At 40.5% G+C, this 20,942-nt stretch overlaps 1 protein-coding gene across 3 annotated transcripts in view; it reads left to right on the top strand.

Annotated features, from left to right (window-relative positions):
• The window catches only part of CERS3 (ceramide synthase 3), a 107,965-nt gene that overhangs the window by 44,444 nt on the left and 42,579 nt on the right, over positions 1-20,942 (top strand). For all 3 annotated transcript variants that reach the window (XM_082734218.1, XM_082734217.1, XM_082734216.1), the window contains 5 exons: positions 4,010-4,127; positions 8,409-8,527; positions 16,422-16,479; positions 17,461-17,511; positions 17,988-18,080. In XM_082734218.1, coding sequence (XP_082590344.1) covers positions 4,010-4,127; positions 8,409-8,527; positions 16,422-16,479; positions 17,461-17,511; positions 17,988-18,080 — 439 coding nt within the window. The remainder of the gene's footprint in view (positions 1-4,009; positions 4,128-8,408; positions 8,528-16,421; positions 16,480-17,460; positions 17,512-17,987; positions 18,081-20,942) is intronic.

Here is a 20,942-nt window from a genome sequence, read left to right on the forward strand (position 1 = left end):
TCTCAGCTCAGCAGGGAGCCTGCTTCCTCCTCTCTCTCTGCCTGCCTCTCTGTCTACTTGTGATCTCTGTCTGTCAAATAAATAAATAAATAAAATATTTTTTTAACCCCAATAGTCCTCAATTTCAGTGGAAACTGGTATCCTGGCAGCCATTGAAGGGAGGGAAACAGAGCATCATTACCAGAAAAATGTCATTATCTGACCTCTCCTGTGGTTCCAGAGAAGCCAGTACTTTATTTGACCTGAGTCTTTATTTGACCTGAGTCAGAAAAGCCTTTTCCCTGAAGATGCCTGTCTAAAACACATAGAGGCAATTGATTAACTTTGGAACTACCTGAGGTTGTCAGTAACAATTGGGGCAAATAATATACTAACCAGAACACTTAAAAAGAAAAACTGGAAAATAAGATGTCCATAGCAGACTTTGATAAGCTCTGACATATTCTTGGAAATCAGAAGGACACTTGAATTTGTAGAACTTTGGGTATTCCCAGGGCTCTCCACATGCCCAGAAAAGATATGAGAAGGCCCTTAGCTCTCAATTCTGGATGATCTTGGGGCTCTGTGCAAAGAGGAAGTGAAGGCTAAGGCAAAGTTGGCAACTGCCTAGCTGAGTGTTGAAGGTTTGCCCCAAAATGTAGGCAGAGCTCTTTGGCAAAGACTGGGAGACTTATTGGTTCCTGGCATTTAAGGAAATCTCTGTCTAGTCATTAGGTGACACTTAAGCTACCCAATAGAGACTTCAGTGCCCAAACATGACAAAGAATACAGACTGAATAGATCATTTCAAACAAGGAATGAAACAAACAAATGGACAATGATAACAAACCACAAAACCAAGAAACTCTGAGAGGGATAATCTGATTTTCAGATTTGCCACATTATATTATTTAACATGTCCAATTTTCAACAAAAATTATAAGGCACGTAAAGAAACGAGAAGTGTGGTCCATTCAAGGAAAAAGTAGTCCCCTTTTTGTAAGGAAAATGTCCCTTACAAAACCAAGATGTTGGCCTTATTAGATAAGGACTTCATTATTTTTTAATTAATTTTTTTTTGAGAGAGAGAGTATGTGTGAACAGGGGAGGGGAAAAAGGAGAGGGAGAAAGAGAAGCCCAATACAGAGCTCAGTGTCAACCCTGAGATCATGACCCAAGCTGAAATCAAGAATCGTACACTTAATTGACTGTGTCACCCAGGTATCCTTAGATAAAGACTTTAAATCAGGCTGAAATTAGAGGACACGAGACAGTAACTTGAATCCATATGAAGAAATAAAAAGCACCACCAGTAAAGTCCCCTATATAAGAAATAAGAAGAAGGTATATACACGGTTTTTGTTTGTAACACATTTCTCTTCTGTCTGATTTAAACCACAACTACATCAAAAAGTAATTATGAATCTGTGTTAATGAAAATGCAATTTATAAATATATGATTTTTATCATTAATAGCACAGAACAAGGAGGTAATGGAGTTTTTTTATATTGCTAAAATTATTTTAGTATTAATCTGAACTAGGATGTTATGCATGAAGATGTTAATTATAATCCCTAGGTTAACCACTATGAAAATTATTTTAAAAGAATATTTTGGGGCACCTGGGTACCTCAGTCAGCTGAACATCCAACTCTTGATTTTGACTCAGGTCAAGATCTCATGAGATCAAGCCCTTCATCAGGCTCCATGTTTAGCATGGAGTTGCTTGAGATTCTCTCACTTTCTCCCTCTCCCACTGCCCCTCCCCCTGCTTGTGCTCACTCTGTCTCTCTAAAATGAATAAATCTTTTTTAAAAAGTTGAAGAAAGGGGCGCCTGGGTGGCTCAGTGGGTTAAAGCCTCTGCCTTCAACTTGGGTCATGATCCCAGGGTCCTGGGATCGAGCCCCACGTCGGGCTCTCTGCTCAGCAGGAAGCCTGCTTCCTCCTCTCTCTCTGCTTGCCTCTCTGCCTACTTGTGATCTCTGCCTATCAAATAAATAAAATCTTTAAAAAAAAAAGTTGAAGAAAAATATTTTAAGGAAGAGAGAGAATTAAAAAGCTACACTAGACAATATTTAACACAAAAGAAAACTTACCAAAGAATAGAGAAATAACAAAGACATAAGATACATAAAAAACAAATAACAAAATAGCAGACATAAAAATCCTGTTTTATCAGTAATTAAATGTAATTTGCATTAATGTAAATAGATTAAATATTGCAACTGAAAGGCATAAATAGGAGAGATGGCTACAAATACATGATCTGGGGTTCTTGGGTGGCTCAGTTGGGTAAGTGTCTGACTTTTGATTTTGGTTCAGGTCAAGATCTCAGGTTGTGAGATCGAGCCCTACATCAGGCTCCATGCTTAGGACAGAGACTGCTTGTCCTTCTCCCTCTGCTCTTCCCCCTGCTCTCTCTCTCTCTCAAATAAATAAATAAAATCTTTTAAAAAATACACGATCCAACTGTATGCTTTCTCTAAGAAACACACTTGAGGTTCAAGGACATAAATAGGTTGACAGTAAAATTATGGGAAAAAATAATACCAAGCAAACAGTAACCAAAAGAGAGATGGAGTGTCTGTATACTAATATCAGGCAATTTAGGTTTTCATAGACTTTTAAACTGTTACTGGAAAAGAGAACATTTTATAACATAAAAGGATAAATCTATCAAGATGACATAATAATTATAAACATATATGTTCCTAACATCAAAGCTCCAAAATTCATGAAGCAAAACCTGACAGAATTGAAGGGAGAAATACACAACTCAAAAAATAGTTGTGGATGTGAATATCTCACTTTTAATAATGGATAATTGGGGGGGGGATAGATTAAAACGGACATAGAAGACTCAATCAGCTCTATAAACCAAGTAGACCTAACATCATCTGTAGAACATGGCACCCAATGACAAGAGAAGACACATTCTTCTCATATGCACAAGGAACATTCTTCAGGATAGACTGTATGTTAGGCCATGAGACAAGTCTCAATAAGCTTAAAGAAATGCAAATCTTACCAGGTGTGTTTTCCAGTCACAATGATATGAAATTAAAAGTCAGTAACACACAGATTGGGAAATGAGCAAATATGTGGCAATTGAACAGCATACTTCTAAATAGCCAATGGGTTAAAGGAGGAATCACAGTAAATTAGAAAATACTTTGAGATGAATGACAAAGAAAACACAATGTCAAAACTTAGGAGATGTAACATGGTGCTTAGAAGGAAATTTATACCTGCAAATACCTATATTAAAAAAGAAGAAAGATCTCAAATCAATAAACTTCTACCTTCAGAAACTAGGGGGAAAAAAGAGCAAACTAAACATCTAGCAAGCAAAAGTTAGGAGATTATAAAGATTAGAGTAGAAAATCAGTGAAAACCAGAACACACCCGGTAAAATTGCTGAGATTAAAAGAACTTGTAATACCAAGTGTTGGCAGGGATACGGAGTAACTGGAACTCTGGCCCATTACTGGCAGGAATGCAAAGTGGTGCCACCTGCCCCCGAAAACAGTTTGCCAGTTTCTTATCAAGTTAAATGTATACTTGTCATATCCCACCAATCCCACTCCTTGATCTTTACCCAGGAGTCAGACCACTTTTTCATGTTAGAACTTCAAATAGGAACATGGTAATTCTCTAAGACAGTATCACCAAGTAAAACTTTCAATAACCAGATTATTATTCATTTTAATCTCTTGGAGCCTTAAAATGAAACTCTTAAGTGAAATGGCTTACCCCAATTCCAGGATCTCATATATAAATATATTTGGATTTACATAAGTGGATTTTTAACAGGCAAGTATTTTTTTTTTAAGTTATTGCTTGTGTAAATGGTCTCAACATTTTCTCTTCTTGAACTTCTTTGCATGGCAGAGGTTGGCTGTAGGTCGCCCAAGGACAACATGACCCAATGGCTGATCCTTCATCTGGAATCAAAAGTTATGGCTTGAGTTTTCTGGTGTCCTTGTGGGTTCATTCTCAGATTTTGGACTTTCTTTCATATTTTGTAGGTTTATTGCTACGCCTCTAGCAAAATCATTTGGCATTAAAGGGGAAGTTCGAAAGAAGATTACACCAAATACTGTCTTAGAGAACTTTTTCAAACATTCCACAAGGCAACCATCTCAAGTAAGTACAAGTTCTTTGTTTTTAGATTTTAAAAAAAAACAACAACAAAAAACTCCTTTCTTAATGTCTCAGTCACCTGTGGCTTACATCATCTGTGTAAGATACCTGTTCCTGTTGACCATCAAATGATTTGACTCATTTGGATTTATTTCCCCTCTATTGACAAGTTATACACTGTTCCAAGCATAGTATAAAATGACACAGAAATATTACAAAATAACCAATATTCATAGTTGAATTATTATTATTATTATTATTATTATTATTTAAAGATTTTATTTATTTGACAGAGAGAGATCACAAGTAGAGAGAGAGAGAGGAGGAGGAAGCAGGCCCCCTGCCCAGCAGAGAGCCCGATGTGGGACTCAATCCCAGGACCCTGAGATCACGACCCTGAGATCACCCAGGCAGCCCCATAGTTGAATAATTATATTCAGCTACAGTGTTCAACACTAGTAATCAATGCCATAATTTTGGTATAAAGATGAAAATTAAATTTTGGGGGCGCCTGGGTGGCTCAGTGGGTTAAGCCGCTGCCTTCGGCTCAGGTCATGATTTCAGGGTCCTGGGATCGAGTCCTGCATCGGGCTCTCTCCTCAGCAGGGAGCCTGCTTCTTCCTCTCTCTCTCTGCCTGCCTCTCTGCCTACTTGTGATCTCTCTCTGTCAAATAAATAAATAAAATCCTTAAAAAAAAAAGAAAATTAAATTTTGGGGGGTGGGATACATACAAAGGATCCTTCCACAGGAGACCACTGACTGTTAAGGCCGAGTAGCCATTACCTGACACTTCTTATGATTATGGTTCCATCGATATACATCACGCACATTAGGAAAGTGTTCACTGGGTGGCTGTCATGAGTTGCGCACATTATTTTATCCACACGGTTAGAATGTGCCGTGCTCCTGCCTACTCCCCAGGAAAGTCAGAGTTCTCTCTGCAATACCAGAGGCACTTCTTGAAATGGTGTAGCACGGGGAATCTTTACATAACACACACAAAAGCTTTTGTTTTGTTTTGTTTTTAATTTTATTTGCCAGTGAGAAAGAGAGAGAGCAGGCCTAGTTTCATTTTCATCATCGTTTAAATGAGAGATGAAATAAAAACTCTTCCCAATATGACAGACACCCTCTATGATGAATACCGATAGTGACCACCGGTCATTATAAAAGTCAAGAGTATGCTCTAGCATGGTTTAGGACAGAGAGATTTTTAAGGGTGCCGAACTTTACTTGCTGAATTCTGTTGTGTCTACAATGACCATTTCTATCGTGGATCCGGTGGGCTCACGTGGAGGTCAGATCATGTCGCGTGAAGCATCGGGTCCAGAATTGCTCACAGCTAGCCAGCACTGTCTGTGACTTCTGCCCTCAGCTTCTGCACCGGACTTCCTTGTTTGTTCTTTTCCTAAAATGAGGAGATTCTGACAAGCCATTTCCACATGGTATTTATTTCCATGTGCCCTAAAGGACAGCTCATGTTCATTTCAACGCTGCTCTTACCACTGGTGATAATAAATACCCAAGATCATTTCACATTTTTCAAAAGCGAAATTAGTTAGCCAGTTTATGAAAAATTCGGGGCCTTTTAGAAATTCCTTATTTTTCTCTCTTTCTGTTTGAAAATACTGTACCCGGGTAATACTGCATATAAACCATGAAGAACAGTGCTATGCTCTCAGTTACTTGACATGTTTCTATAGCAAAAGCTTCAGGTCAGCTTTCTAGGAAACCTAAAATTAGGAAATTTGGTCTCTATCAAGTTTTCCTGCTGTGAAGAGAAAAGAGCCATGTGACAGTTAAAGAAATACCAACATAACATCTTGCACGATTTTCTGTGCATTGTAGGTGTTCGATAAATGCTTGTTTTATGTGTTGATAAGAAATTACTTCCAGAGACTTTTGTTTTCAAGAGTTTTTCTATCCCAATAAGAGTATAGTGAATGAAGCCAGTATTGTCAAGACTGACATTCAACCAGACACATCTGCGCTCTGAAAGAGAAAACAAATTACTTCAAATCATGTTTGAGTGCTATTTCTAGATGCATTTATTAAGCAGATATCTATAGAAATGATGGGATCATAAAATGGAACTGCTTCCCATGAGGGAGTGTGATGAGCTGTGTGGGTTAGTGAATCCAGACCTCCAGGGTTGTGAGAACAAAGGCCTTGGACACAAGGGCAAAGTGAACGCAGTGTCCAACTCCAGACATACTCCTGCTCCTTCCATCGGTCCACACTGCTGGAGGGGGACTTTATCAGGGCCAACGCCCTGTCACCCCCAAGATAAATCCCAGACAAAGCACCCCTTGATGTGAGCCTAGCCATGACTTTCCTCCCCTCCTCTTCATAGGGCTCTACCCTGCCAGACTTCGTTCTGTTCCCCAGGTGTTCCCTGCACACCCCTGCGCTCACCTGCAGACGACCTCACGCGCTGGCCCCTCATCTAGGACGTGTCCCTTCTCTATCCTCTCCTTCTCTGAGGCATTTTTCAAGGTCCAGCCTATGTGGAACTTTCAGAAAGTCTCCACAGGCATAGTTCCCATGGTGTCCTGCTCTTCCCCTATCTTCGCACTCGTGGGGTTTCATTAGAATTCTTTGTTTTATTTTCTCCCTTCCTGGCCCATGTCCGTGTTATGATTCATTTAGTTCCCCAGGGACTAGCACAATGCTTGCAAGAAGGAGGCAGCAATAAGTGGTTGACAATTCAGTCTTCTCAAAAGCACAGAAAACAAAAACAAAAACAAAAACAAAACAACGACCAGACATCAGCTCGTGAACCCTCGGCCTGTAAGAGTAGGTATTCGGGAGGAAACAGACTATCATATGGGCGATATCCTGTTTTTGTTTTGTTCTGCTTTCCTTCTTGCTGGTTAAATAATAGGTAGCAATTTAGGAGGTACAGAGAACCTGCAATTAGGCCTTTGCCAGTCTTCAGTGTCAGAGCTGCTTTATGAATTTTATCGACTGTTAACACTGTGGGCCTGAACAATTAGGGCAACTCTGCACAATAACACAGGGGAAACTGTGTGACTGGTCCCAGACCTTGGGGTGTACAACCACCAGGCAGGCCTTATTCGGCCCTTGCAATGTTGGTCCACGATTGGCTTAATCTACTTTGAGGCACCAGTCAAGATTTAGAACCCGTTAGCAATGTCCCATTGAGATTCTGAGTGTGCACTTTCCCTCTGGGAGCCACTGGCCAGAACTGGCTCACAGATGCCTTTCTGGAACAAGAAGGGGCTTTTCTGTTTGCTGTGTCCTATCTTGTCCACACTGAAGCTGAGGGTCAGTTTGATGCCATTTTATTTTCCTACTAAAGAGGAGATGGAAATAGTTCTTGTACTTGTGTTGGAAAATGAAGGATCAAGGATAAAGGTATTTCAAAAACTTACAGAACTTATTTCTTTGTGTCAACTGAAAACACTGTAGGTTTAGCCTCTAAAACCTGACTGTATTGAAGAATATAACTTAAGCTCCTGCCATGAAACAGACCTGATCCATCCAGCCATGTGCCTTTTTGGTCTGGCCCTAGGAGAAGAACTTCAAGTGTATGACCTTTGAGCTACTCCATCATCCATATTATATCCAAATTTAAAAATGAGTTCTGCTTCCCTGAAGAGAAGCAAACATCTATAGTATATTCTACAATCTTTACTTTTTTTTATGATTGAAATTATTTTGGATTAGTTTGACAAGGACTCTACATCTGATTAAAGGTGACAGTGATAGCCAACACCTGTTTGAGTTTTTCTGTCTTATCTGGTGGAGCCATCACTAAGATTGTGTGAAAGACCAGGAAGTGCATTAGCCTCAGTTCTTACCCTCACTTTATTATTAATTTTAGGTCTTGGACAACTTACTAAAACTCTTGGTGTTTGAGTTACCTTGTAGGAAAGATGAGGAGATTGGATCTGATCTGAAACTCTACTACTCGAGCTGATACCTAGGAAGCCTAGATAAAACTTTGCTGAATGAGTGAGCATACCTCTGCAGCTCGAATGTATGGGTTGCTGCTAAATTACGGAGTATTGCTGTTTCTTGGTAACTCAGAGTGTTGGGATTTTTTCTTCTTCTTCTTCTTTTTTTTTTTTTTTTTTTTTTTGGTGTGTCAGCGTGTGTGATCCCATAAACCAAAGAGGTAAATTCAAATCACTGGCTCCAGATCTAACGAAGAATGTGTCTCCTCTCCAGCGCCCGAGCTCTGGTAACCCAATCGCGCTTGACCGCATTCCCATCTGACTGCTCTTTATCGCCTGTTCATTCATGTTATCCCTTTTCAGACTGATATTTACGGACTGGCAAAGAAGTGTAACTTGACAGAGCGCCAGGTGGAAAGATGGTTTAGGAGTCGGCGGAATCAAGAGAGGCCGTGCAGGATGAAGAAATTCCAGGAAGCTTGGTAAGATGGCCAGTCAAGATTTTTGCAAAGCTGCAGTTTTATAATAATGGAGCAGAATGGTCATCTCAGAAAGAACACTAACGTTGGAACCAAAGAAGGTTTGGACTCAGCCCTGTCACTCACCCATTGGGTGTTTTAAGCTAGTCACTTCTCTGCTTCAGTTTCCTTCTCAATAAAATGGGGCAAAGCTGTGAACTCTCTAAGATGAGTAGGAGATGGAATGTACTTATCTTGAAGTCCAGAAAAAAAATACAAATGTCTAAATTGGTGTTTATTTTTTCTTAGGGTAGAGGTCAGCCCTGTGTCACAAGACTTTATCACCTGTTTCCAATCATATTTCGATTATTATATCACATTACAAGAGCAGAGAATGGGCAGGTGTCTTTTTTTCTGTCCCACTTGATTCATTCCCCCCTCTGGTCCCCCACCCCATGCCCATGGACCAGAAGGCCCATTCCTCTGGATTTCCCACTTGGTTTTAGTGGGAAGGGGTGCAGAGGGGAGAGGCGGAGGGGAGACGTCAGCCTCAGTTGGGGTACCAAGTAGGATTTTTGCCAGAACTGGCTACTTTGAATATGCGTTGGGGGCTGTGAGGCTACATGGCACTTATTTTTTCTTTCATTTGAGTTCTATGGGGTTTTTTCCCCTCCTTTAGAATTTTGTTGTACTTTGGGTCACTCCCTTGGTGGCGCATGGGTGGTTCAGTGGTAGAATTCTCGCCTGCCACTCCCTTGGTGGCAAAAACTAATACTTCTGTGAAAAAGGTGGACTAGGTCATTGCTCTCACTTTTTTTCTTCTTCTTTATGTCCAGACAAATGCCCATTCACTGGGTTGTGTTGTGGCTTTTTTTTTTTTTTTTAAGATTTTATTTATTTATTTGACAGAGAGAAACACAGTGAGAGAGGGACACAAGCAGGAGGAGTGGGAGAGGGAGAAGCAGACTTCCCACAGAGCAGGGAGCTGGATGTAGGGCTCAATCCTAGGACCCTGGGACCATGACCCTAGTTGAAGGCAGATGCTTAATGACTGTGCCACCCAGGCGCCCGTGGATTGTGTTTGATGCCACATTCTACACACCAACAGTGTCCCTTCTTTCTGCCCATTTCTTATGGGCCTCACACTGCCTGGTGACTTTGACCAGACATTTTTTGTTTCGATGACAAAGTGATTAGAGAGCTGATGTCAGACGCTCACATAAATGGAGGCTGGGGCTAAGCTTTAACGGCTTTTTTGTTTACCTGTACGTGCCTGGGGACTGTGATCCTGCTCTGATGCTGGTGAGGGTTAGGGGCATAAACTCAAGTCTTCAAGGTGTCTCGAAACAAGCGATCATTTCCCATCACAGGCTTCCACTGGAAGCTCAATGTGAATGGCCTGGTTTGTTTTCCAAATAGCTTCTCTGATTTTTAGCTCTTGAAAGTTTGGATAATGTTGTTACCACTGATGTCGGCTTGGCCAGTCTCTTTAAACCATCGCCACAAAGCACTACAAGGTGGCACTGGTCTCATATTTCCTGTTCTCCTACTATTGTTCATGTATTTTTCCTAGCAAATGATTCTTATCTTAAATAAAGTCCCCAGGCAGGGACAAATTCTCTCCTCTGGAGCTGAATCAGACTGGAAAGTCCCTGGTAATTTCTTGTACATGATAGTGCCTTACAGTTTATAAATAATGTTTGATCCTCCCTCCAATGCTATGAGGTAATCAAGGAAAGTGGAGCTAGCCCCGTGAAAGAAATGAAAAATGATTCGACCTTTCCAGGGCCGTATGTCAATCAAATCTCAATGAAATGGGAGGGAAAACAGAAATAAGAAACTATGGGTCTGGCTTCTTAAAGGAACTTGTTCAAGGTACCCTAGCTGTAGGCAGGGCTGTGGCACTCACATCTTCTGACTCTTTTTGTGGTACTCTTTCTGCTCCGTGGTATTGCCTCTTGACCCATAATGCTTAGCTCTCAGCAACCAGAAACCACCTAGGTCAATTAACCATTTGGGTCAACGAGGCCTAACATTGGGAATCTGGTTGCTGATGAGTCTACTGAAAGTCAGCTTTGGAATTCAGGCCAGGGAAGGGAATTTCAGGCTGTCAGCTATCAGTCAGCCAGGCAACGAAGACGGTTATGTCAACTCTCTTCTCTGTACGCGGCTCAGCCCTACACTGGGCGGAGTTCTAGGTTGTTTTGTTTTGTTCTTTCCCCCATTTTCAAGTTGTTCATGTGGTATATTTGGAATTGGGAGAAAATTCAGGAATCCCTGTTAAGGAAAGGGGTTCATGGTGTAACTAGATAAACTAGCACCAGATATGAAATTTGGTCAACAGCTTCTGTCTGATTCTTTCTTCTTACAACACCTTCCTTTCTTCCTTTGTTTTCCTTCCTTCCTCCCTTCCTTCCTTCCTTCCTTGCTTCCTTCCTTCCTTCCTTCTTTTCTTCCTTTTTCTTTCTTTCTCTTTCTCAGTGTTCAACGATTCATTGGTTAAGTGTAACACCCAGTGCTCATCACAGCACATGCCCTCCTCAATACCCATCACCCTGTTACTCCTTCCCTCCACCTCTCCACTCTCCTCCCCTCTGAAACCCCCAGATTTTTCCCCAGGATCCACAGTCTGTCATGGTTCATCTCCCTGGTTTGATTTCTACCCCTTCAGATTTTGCTCCCTTCCCCTATGGTCCTCCGTGCTATTCCTTATGTTCCACGTGAGTGAAACAGTACAATAATTGTCTTTCTCTGCTTGACTTACTTCACTTAACATAATCCCCTCTAGTTTCATCCATATTGATCCAAATGTTGGGTATTCATCGTTTCTGAGGCTGAATAATATTCAAAGTTCTAGATTTTAAGAGGGAAGTGAAAGTAGAAGTCCTGGTCACTAGCCTTAAACAGCTAATCAGGGAGACCAGACTGTCCCTTGTGAAACCACAGGATCCATCCAGTTATTCTACCAATGGTGCATGAGCCTCTGCCCCTGTAGTCCATGGTCATGTTTCAATGCGTGGTGGGCATTCAGAGCAGATGGTGTCAGTAGAGCTGGTTACAGTAGAGGAAGGCTTTTTAGAGGTCAGACCTAGAGGAGGGAGTGGCAACATGGACCTTGAGGATTGAGCTGGGATTTCCATGAGAAAAGAATTCAGGATTTGAAGGGAGTTTGTTTCAAGGAAGGCAATGAGGCAGAGAAAGAATGTGAACAATGTATTCAGGATATAGAAGCGGCCAACAGACCAAATGCAAGCTTTACCTTCTTCTTTACAGATACCACAAATTTCCTCAAAGTCAGAACACCATTGTAGACTTAATAAATCAAGCAAAATGCCAAGCCACTGAATCGTATGAGGATTGTGCTTTATTCCTCCAGCAACGTGATGTGCTGTGGGAATCATAGTAAGAGACACCTAGCCCCACGCATGTGGGAAATCTCAGAAAACACCGAGCTTTAACAATGACTCGCCCAAAGGCAGAAACTCCTCTATAATATCAGGAGGTTTTAAGTTTACTGTTTTATTTCCTTGATGACTTCCTTTTTTTAAAATTAATATATAATTGACCTACAGAATTGGATTAGTTTCACATGGTGATTGGACATCTACATACATTCCGAAGTGATCACAACAATAAATCCAGCAGCTGTCTGCCACCATATAAAGTTGTTACAGTATTATTAACTGTATTCCCTGTGCTGTACTCTGCATCCCCAAGTTTTATATACTTAATAACTGGTAGTTTGCACCTTTGACTCTCCTTCCCTTGTTTCACCCCTACCCTCTCCCTCTGGCGACCACCAGATTGTTCTCTGTAGCTGTGAGTCTGTTTCTATTTTGTTTTATTTGTTCACTTGCTTTCTTTTTTAGACCCTATGTGTAAGTGAAATCATATGGTATTTGTCTTTCTAGACTGTCTGATTTATTTCACTTAGCTTAATACGCTCTAGCTCCATCCATGTTGCACAAATGGTAAGGTTTCATTTTTTTATAGCCAACTAGTATTCGTGTGTGTGTGTGTGTGTGTGTGTGTGTATCTCACATCTTCTTTATCCATTCATCTGTCGATGGGCACTAAGTCGCTTCCATATCTTGGCTATAGTAATTGGTTACATTTAAAAATGATGACCCTTAAACCCTGTTCTGCAGAATTCAGGATTTTAAACCACAGTGCATCCTTTATTTTTAAAGTAAACTCCATATTAGCTGTCCACTTTTCTTTTTAAATAAACATTTCCATCTAGCAGCAAAAAGTTTATTACAAAGATCCCAGGTAATTTCCAAGGAGCTGATGTAGATAGACAGGGAGCTCTCCTAACTCTGGAGGGAGGGCTCCCCTCTGGCTGGCTGGGCTGCCATCTTGCCTTTGCTGACCCAGGGACAGGTCCCTGCCTGCTCCACTGGGCCTTGCCCCCTCCTTAGCCCCATTGCTGGCCTTGCCAGCTTCTCTCTCCATTGCTCAAGATTGCATTTGCCATCTGGGCCTGACCAATCATTTTCTGGATTTTTCTTTTTTTCCAAGAAATTTTTTTACTTCTAATTTCGTTTTTCTTAGCCTTTCCTGGAAAAAAAAGGAGGGGAGGACAGTTTTACTACCTTTTTCATCTGAAACAGGTAAAACAGCCTCAACAAGTACTTTATCATTCATCTCACAATTAGGGAAGTGCAGCGGTTCTCAAACTTTTTGGTTTTAGAACCCTATTTGTCCTCTGAAAAACCCTGAAGGACCCCAAAGAGCACTTGTTTGTGTATGTTATGGCTACCAATACTAGAAATGAAGGTAGAGACATTTATAAAACATAAGAATACACAAACGATGGGGCACCTGGGTGGCTCAGAGGGTTAAAACCTGTCTTTGGCTCCGGTCATGGTCCCAGGGTCCTGGGATCGAGCCCTGCATTGGGCCTCTCTGCTCAGTGAGGAGCCTGCTTCCTCTCTCTCTCTGCCTACCTCTCTGACTACTTGTGATCTCTGTCTGTCAAATAAATAAATAAAATCTTAAAAAAAAAAAAGAATACACAAACGCACATGATATCAACTCTTAGAGTGATGCTGGTATCTCCTGTACTGAGCCTCTGGAAATCGCTGTTCCTGTGAGGGGATGAGTGAAAATGTCAATAACATGGTAGTCATGTTATGGAAATATTTTGACGCCAGGAATCCCTGGCACACACTTTGAGAACCCCCGGGAGAGCATAATGGAACCTACCAGAACCAGTTAAGGAAAGTGCGACGCTTGGGTTTAGCATTCACATCCGATGTCCCCTGCACAGCCTCGGGGGTCATTACATGATCTCTCCCAACCTCTGTGTCCCTCTGTGGTCACCGCCTTATCTACTGTTCCTAGTCCAGAAACCTGTTGTGAAGATAAACATGTGACAACACCCACGGGATGAGCACAGCACCTGGCACAGAGTCAAGAGGTCAGCAAATACCGGAGAAAAGAACAATTCAAGATGTGCCACCTAGACTCATGGCTTCCTCTGGGGCCGGCAGGTCCGATCCTACTTTTTCTGTTCCTGTTTGGCCGCGATATGCTCTTTGAGTCTAGGGAGCCAAGGATATGCTCTTTGAGTCTAAGTGTGGGCCTTTGCCGGATGGGCTGTGAACATAACAAGGATGGGCAGGCCTCAGCCGGCTCTACTTATCAAATGTTCTTTGGGTATTTTTATGGTTCAGATTTCTGAAGACTGGGATCCTACTTTTTTTCTATCAAAACAAGCCAGGAAGAAAGATGATCATCCGGCCTGTAGGCAGGACAATGTTCAGGAAGAACCACTGGCTTCGGAGTCCAGAGACCTGCCCTCAGCCTCAGCTGTGTTACCTGCTTAGGTGTGGGAGCTGGGGAACTGGTTTTGCCTTTGATGAGCCTGACAGTCCATCTACAAAATGGGGTTGGGTGAGTCTGGTGGTGGGTATTAAGGAGGGCACATATTGCATGGAGCACTGGGTGTGGTGCCTAAACAATGAATTTTCAAACACAGAAAAAAAATTTTTTTTTAAAGGAAAAAAAGAAGAAAACAAAAAGAGAAAACATAGAATGGGAAAAAATGTCCCAATAGGTATATTTGACAAAGGACTTGTATCCAGAAAAAAGAATGATTATAACTCAACTACAAGAAGAAAAGCAACCTAATAGAAAATTCGACAAAACTACTTGAATTTTGACTTCACAATTAAGATACACAAATTTTCAATTTATATGTTAACTCATTTTTTTTTTTTTTAAAGGGATCTATGTCTGCCTTCCTCTTTCTTACTTAGCTTTCAGGCATATTGAAGAAAATGCTCTAAAGCATTATGCAAGAATAAGGAACAAACATTATTATTATTATTATTATTTTAAGATTTTATTTGAGAGAGGGCACGAGCGGGGAGAGGGGCAAAGGGAGAGGGAGAAGCAGACTGAGCAGGGAGCTGGACTCCAGGCTTTATCCCAGGACCCTGGGATCGTGACCTGAGCCAAAGGCAGACACTTAACCCACTGAGACACCCATGCACCCCAACAAATATTATTTTTAATATTATTATTGGTTCAGCAATCATGAAATAAAATAGCCATACCTTTTTTTTTTTTTTGCAACTTTATTGTGCAAACTTATACACATCCACAAAAGCAGAAAGACTGGTATAAGGAGCTCTGTGTGCTATGTACCCGTCATCGTGTTTAATTATCACCAGTGGATGGCTATCCTGTGTCATCTGTGTCCCCCCTCGCCCCCCAAAAGACTATTTCTGTGGATAAATTTTTTTCTGCCACTTATATTGTGATAAAGTTGACATACGTCACTGTGTAAGTTTAAGGTGTACAGCATGATGGTTGTACTTCTGTATATTGTGAAATGATCGCCACAGTGAATTTAGTTAGCGTACAAAAAAAAAAAAAAGTGTTGTCTTCTCCTTGGGATGAGAACTTGAGGATCTATTCATGCCATACTGCAGTTCAACTCTAGTCATCACTCTACATTACATCCCGGGACTTATTTACCCTGTAACCCAGAGTGTGTTCTTTTGACCACCTTCATCCCAGTATTACCAAAAATTACTTTTGACACAGATATCAGCCATTGTATGATTTCACTGTAAATATTTTGGTATGTATCTCTAAGAAGTAAGGACTCTATTTTAAACAAAATTGAAATACCAATATGATACTTAAAAAAAAAATCTTTAATAACTGGTGCCTGGGTGGCTCAGTTGGTTAAGTGGGCAGACTCTTGGTTTCAGCTCTGGTTGTGCTCTCAGGGCTGTGAGATGGAGCCTGATGTTGGGCTCCGTGCTCAGCGGGGAGTCTGCTTGTCCCTCTCTCTCTCTCAAATAAAAAAATCTTTTAAAAAAACCTTTAATAATATTAAATATTCTTGATTAACTTTACAGTTCGTTTGTTTGAACCAGGATCTTTTATAGGTCTTTCTCCATACGTGAGAAAATTGCCTTTTTTTTTTCTTTGAAGTCTGCTTTTCAGAGACAAGACTAAAGTCTGGCCACATGGAAACCTTTTCACTGGGACTTAAGTGGGGATAAAATAAAGGATTAGATTAATACTAATGTCAAAACGTTGTCCATTGTGTACCAGGAACTGGGTCTATTGTGTGTCAGGCATAATATAAACAGGAGTAATAGTTGTCCCCACTAGTTAATGCTTGCTTCATACCAGGCACTGTGATCAATACTTTCCACTAATTAGCCTCGATTCTTTTTACATTTTGAGGTAAGTTTTGTCATTCCCATTTTATATGTGAAGACGTGAAGACTTCCCAAGGCTAAGTGATTTCCCTATAGTTACAGCCGTCAGACAAGGGGCAGAGTCAGGATATCAGATTAGATTCGCCCGTGCATTCTTTCCAGACACCGTCGTTCCAAGCATATTTCTCCTCAAATGTCAATCACCTTTACCAGATCTTTCTTTCTTTTGGCAGCTGGAGATTTGCATTTTACTTAATGATTACTGTTGCTGGAATTGTCTTTCTTTACGATGTAAGTTGTCTCTCTGATATTCTTTGATGGGAATTTGTCTTTAATTATAAAAATCATTGCCTGTGAATTCCTCATGAAATAAGGTTCTCAATAAGTTAACCAGCTTTCATGCTTTTAAAATCATGTCAATGTCTAGAGAAGTCATAACCCCTCAGTCTGCCTTTCAAAGCCTTGTTAAGCATTGAATTTGCAAACATAAGTCTGAAACCTAATCTCTTCCTATTTCCACTCACTTGACCCCTGTGCCAATGACCCTGGACTCCTGACAATCCACTGAACATACCTGGTGTATCTCACTTTTGGATTTTAGCCCATTTTACCCCTCTGCCAGAAATGCCTTGTCCCTTCCACCTCTACCTCCACCTGCCGAATCCCATCCAGGCCCTTACAAAATACCACCTGTTCCGTCAAGACTCGGTACTCACTTATCAAAAATCTTCCCTTACCATATGACCTTTGCATTGTCTGTTTAAAGAGTTACTAAACGATTACCTCATTAAGTGATGTATAAACTGCATAGTAAGTTGAATATTTCCTTTTTTAAAAAAAAGATTTTTTAAAATATTTTGTTTATTTGAGAGAAAGAAAGTGAGAGAGAGAAAGAGAGAGAGAGAAAAGGAACCAGGGGAGGAGCAGAGGGAGAGGGAGAAGTCAGCTCCCCATTGATCAGGGAGTCCAATGTGGGGCTCGATCCCAGGACCCCAGGACCATGACCTGAGCTGAAGGCAGATGCTCAACTGACTGAGCCACCCAGGAGTCCTGACTGAATAATTTCCTGTGCAAGACAGCACTGTGTGGTCCCAGATTCACTAGAAGTCGTGAGTATCCGAGGCATGTTATATGGGGACATATATAAATACCGACAGAGAGAGGTGCAGCAGGAACAATAGTGACATCAGAAAGAGCTTATATTTTCTGCTTAAATCAGCCTTTGATGCTGACAAACTAATTTTTTTCTCGCTTGGTCCCTTGTTTTTTCAGAAACCTTGGGTATATGACCTGTGGGAGGTGTGGAATGGCTATCCCAGGCAGGTAAGTCCCTTCTGATACGTGTTGTAGCTTTATGAACTTTCAAACAAAACCCTTAACTTGATTTTGGAATTCTTGTCTACCCTTTCAGAAATAAAATGCCTTGAAATATTATCTTTGATTCCTTCTCAGAAGTTGAAATCTTTTTTAAACTTTGTTTATTTAAGTGAGGGAGAAAGAGAGAGACAGAGAGAGGGAGGGGCAGAAGGAGAGAGAAACCTAAACAGACTCTGTGCTGAGCCTGGACCCTGAGGAGGGGCTCCATTTCATGATCTTGACATCATCACCTGAGCTAAAACTAAGAATTGGACTCTTAACCAGCTGTGCCCCCCAGATGTCCCTCAGAAATCGAAATCTTAACGCATCACCATTTTGGGGAATTCTGTGGAACATAAATAGGTATAAACAAAAGTTTAATGCCTTAAAATGAGTCATTTATACAGTAATACTAAAGTAGTGAATGCTGTCATTTTCCTTAGCCCTTGCTGCCGTCCCAGTACTGGTACTACATTTTGGAGATGAGCTTTTATTGGTCTCTGATATTTAGCCTTGGCTCTGATGTTAAGAGGAAGGTAAGTATCTTTTATTGTTTGTTTTTAAGATTTTGTTTATTGCAGGGGGTGCTCAGGAGAGAGCAAGCAGGGTGGGGGGTGCTGCAGGGGGAGAGGGAAAGAGAATCCTAAGCAGACTGTGCTGAGCGCAGAGCCAGATATGGGGCTCGATCTCAGGACCCTGAGATCATGACCTGAGCTTAAACCAAGAGTCCGATGCTTAACCAACTGAGCCACCCAGGTGCCTCTAGGTAAATATATTATTTACAAAGCTGATTTATCTACTTTTTCAGAAATTGTCAACCCTCCCGTCCCCAATCCTAATCTTTACACTGTATTGTTAGGTGTATTTAGTTTCAATTCCTAGCCTTTTTATATTTTATAGAATAGTGCAAATCTGCTCATGCTTTGGACCCTCAGTAAGTATTTGCAGTAAAGCATTCTAGACCCTTCCACTTGGAACCTCCACTCTTGTTCAGCAAGAAGAGAATTCTCCTTTATGTGGTCTGTTTTGTCCTTTGGGTTTAGACAAGTGCTGTTCTCAGTACAGGTGTTAGTAGTTTTAATTCTGCAGCCACATCCTTTACTTGATTACAAACCACCTTATGTAATTTTTTGATGTGTTCAAAGACTTCAAATACATGTTGTCCTTAATTCATCCAAGATTTTTGGGAGGAAACTTTGGGCATGCTTGGCTTTACTTTAAATGTAGAAAAATTGAGTCACAGGCATGCTAAAAAAATGTATCCTCTGAGTTAACAAAATGAGGCATTTTAGGAACCGTTTGCTGCTACAGAAAATCCTTTATTAGATTCTCAATGCAATCACAAGATTTTATCATGTATGTTAGAAACTCAGATCAAATAATAAATACTCTTGGCATATACCTCCAAATGCTACACTCTATTTACAAAGTCAGTTTGTGGAAAAATTTGTGTGATAAAGTTAAGTTGAACTCAGTATTAAGGAGATAATCTCAGACCAAGTCAGCTTGGTTAAATGTTTGGGTGTGTGATGGTGTGCCCCATCTATCACCTAAAGGGCTCAATTCACTGTAGTGAAGAGATCTTAAAATAAAGAATGTACGTATAAGAGGGGCGCCAGGGTGGCTCAGTGGGTTAAGCCTCTGTCTTCGGCTAGGGTCATGATCCCAGCAAGCCCCACATTGGGCTCTCTGTTCAGCAGGGAGCCTGCTTCCCCATCTCTGCCTACTTGTGATCTCTGTCTGTCAAATAAATAAATAAAATCTTAAAAAAAGAAAGAATGTAAGGATAAGAATATAATATGTAAAAGTCTGATAAAAATAATCTCCTTTTCCATAAAACTTAATCATAGCTGTAGATGAACCGCCATTAATTTTAGCCTGGGCAAAGAATACATCAAAATTTAATTGTTTGAGTCATTTTTTTCAAGGGAGAGAATTAAAAATAATCCCCTTTTAAAAGGTCTTCAAAGATATACTAAGGTGGATCAATGTTCTATTGATCCTGTCTTTCTCCCCCATCTGAGTTTACAGTAGTTGGTTTCTCTTTACTAACAAGGGCATTGGGTACCTTTTTAAAAGTTAAATATAAATAGACGTCATATATTTTGTAAATACATATCTTCAGAGACAAAAATTTTTGGAAGGTGGGTAAAGCATGGACTCTGGAGTCAGAATGCCCAGGTTTGAAACTCTGGGTTCACCATTCACTAACATCTCAGGCTAGCTGACCAGACTCCCTAAACTTGATTTGTAAAATGATGGTGTAAAATGGAGCTAAAAATAGTTTCCATCTTCTCTAGTTATTGTGAAAATTAACCCATACAAAGCACTTCCTGGTGTACAGTAAGTGCTCAGGAAGTTAGACCATTATTAGTAGTATCATGTTTACTCTTTTACTTCAGCTACAAGGAAACTGAAATCTTTAAGTTTTTTTCTTAAACATCCTTCTAGAAGTCTCTGCACACTGTACAAGGCAGTCATTGATAGTGCGTAATTCATTGGTTTTGAGTATGTCCACAGTTACAGCCACAGTCATTTTTAGAATATTTTTGTCACCCCCCCCCCAAAGATATCCTGTCTCTTTTTGCAGTCATTCCCCATTTCTCCTAACTTCTCTTGCTCTAGGCAACCCACTGACCTACTTTCCATCTCTATGGATTTGCCAATACTGTATATTTCATATAAATAAGCTGAATCATAATATATGGGTTTTTTGTGTCTGGTACTTTCAGTTAACATAATGTCTTCAAGGTTCATTCATGTGGAAGCATCTATCAGTCCTCATTCCCTTTATTTGCTAAATAACTGCCCATGGTATAGATAGATTGCATTTTATTTTACCTGTTTACTACTTGACGGCTATTTGGGATGTTTTCTTTGTTGTCTCTTGGGAATAATGGAATATGAACATTCATATACAAGTTTTTGCATGGACATATTTTGCATGGACATTATTTTTATTTCTTCCAGTAGAATTGCTGGCTTATATGATAATTCTCTATTTAACCTTTTGTGCAACTGCCAAAAGTGCTGCACCATTTTACATTCCTCCCAGCACCATACAAGCATTCCAGTCTTTCCGCGTCCTTGCCAACACTTGTTAGAGTTCATTTTTATTATAGCTATCGTGGTGGGGATGAAGCGGTATCTCATGGTGGTTTTGATTTACATTTTCCTGATGACTAATGAGGGTTGAGTGCCTTTGTGTACTTGCCCGCCGTTTGTATATGTTGTTTGCAGAAAATGTTTAAGTTTTTATCCTTGACTGTGGTAGCTTCTTTTAGCCCAGGGTTGGTAGTATTGTCCTTTCATTTGTTACGTGTTTCCTATGTGGTAACTCTTACTTTAATGGTTGTAAAATTTTAATATATTGTATATCTGTCTTTTTCCCTTTTTGG

Source organism: Mustela nivalis, assembly GCF_964662115.1.
Source record: "Mustela nivalis genome assembly, chromosome: 6".
Lineage (NCBI taxonomy): Eukaryota > Metazoa > Chordata > Mammalia > Carnivora > Mustelidae > Mustela > Mustela nivalis.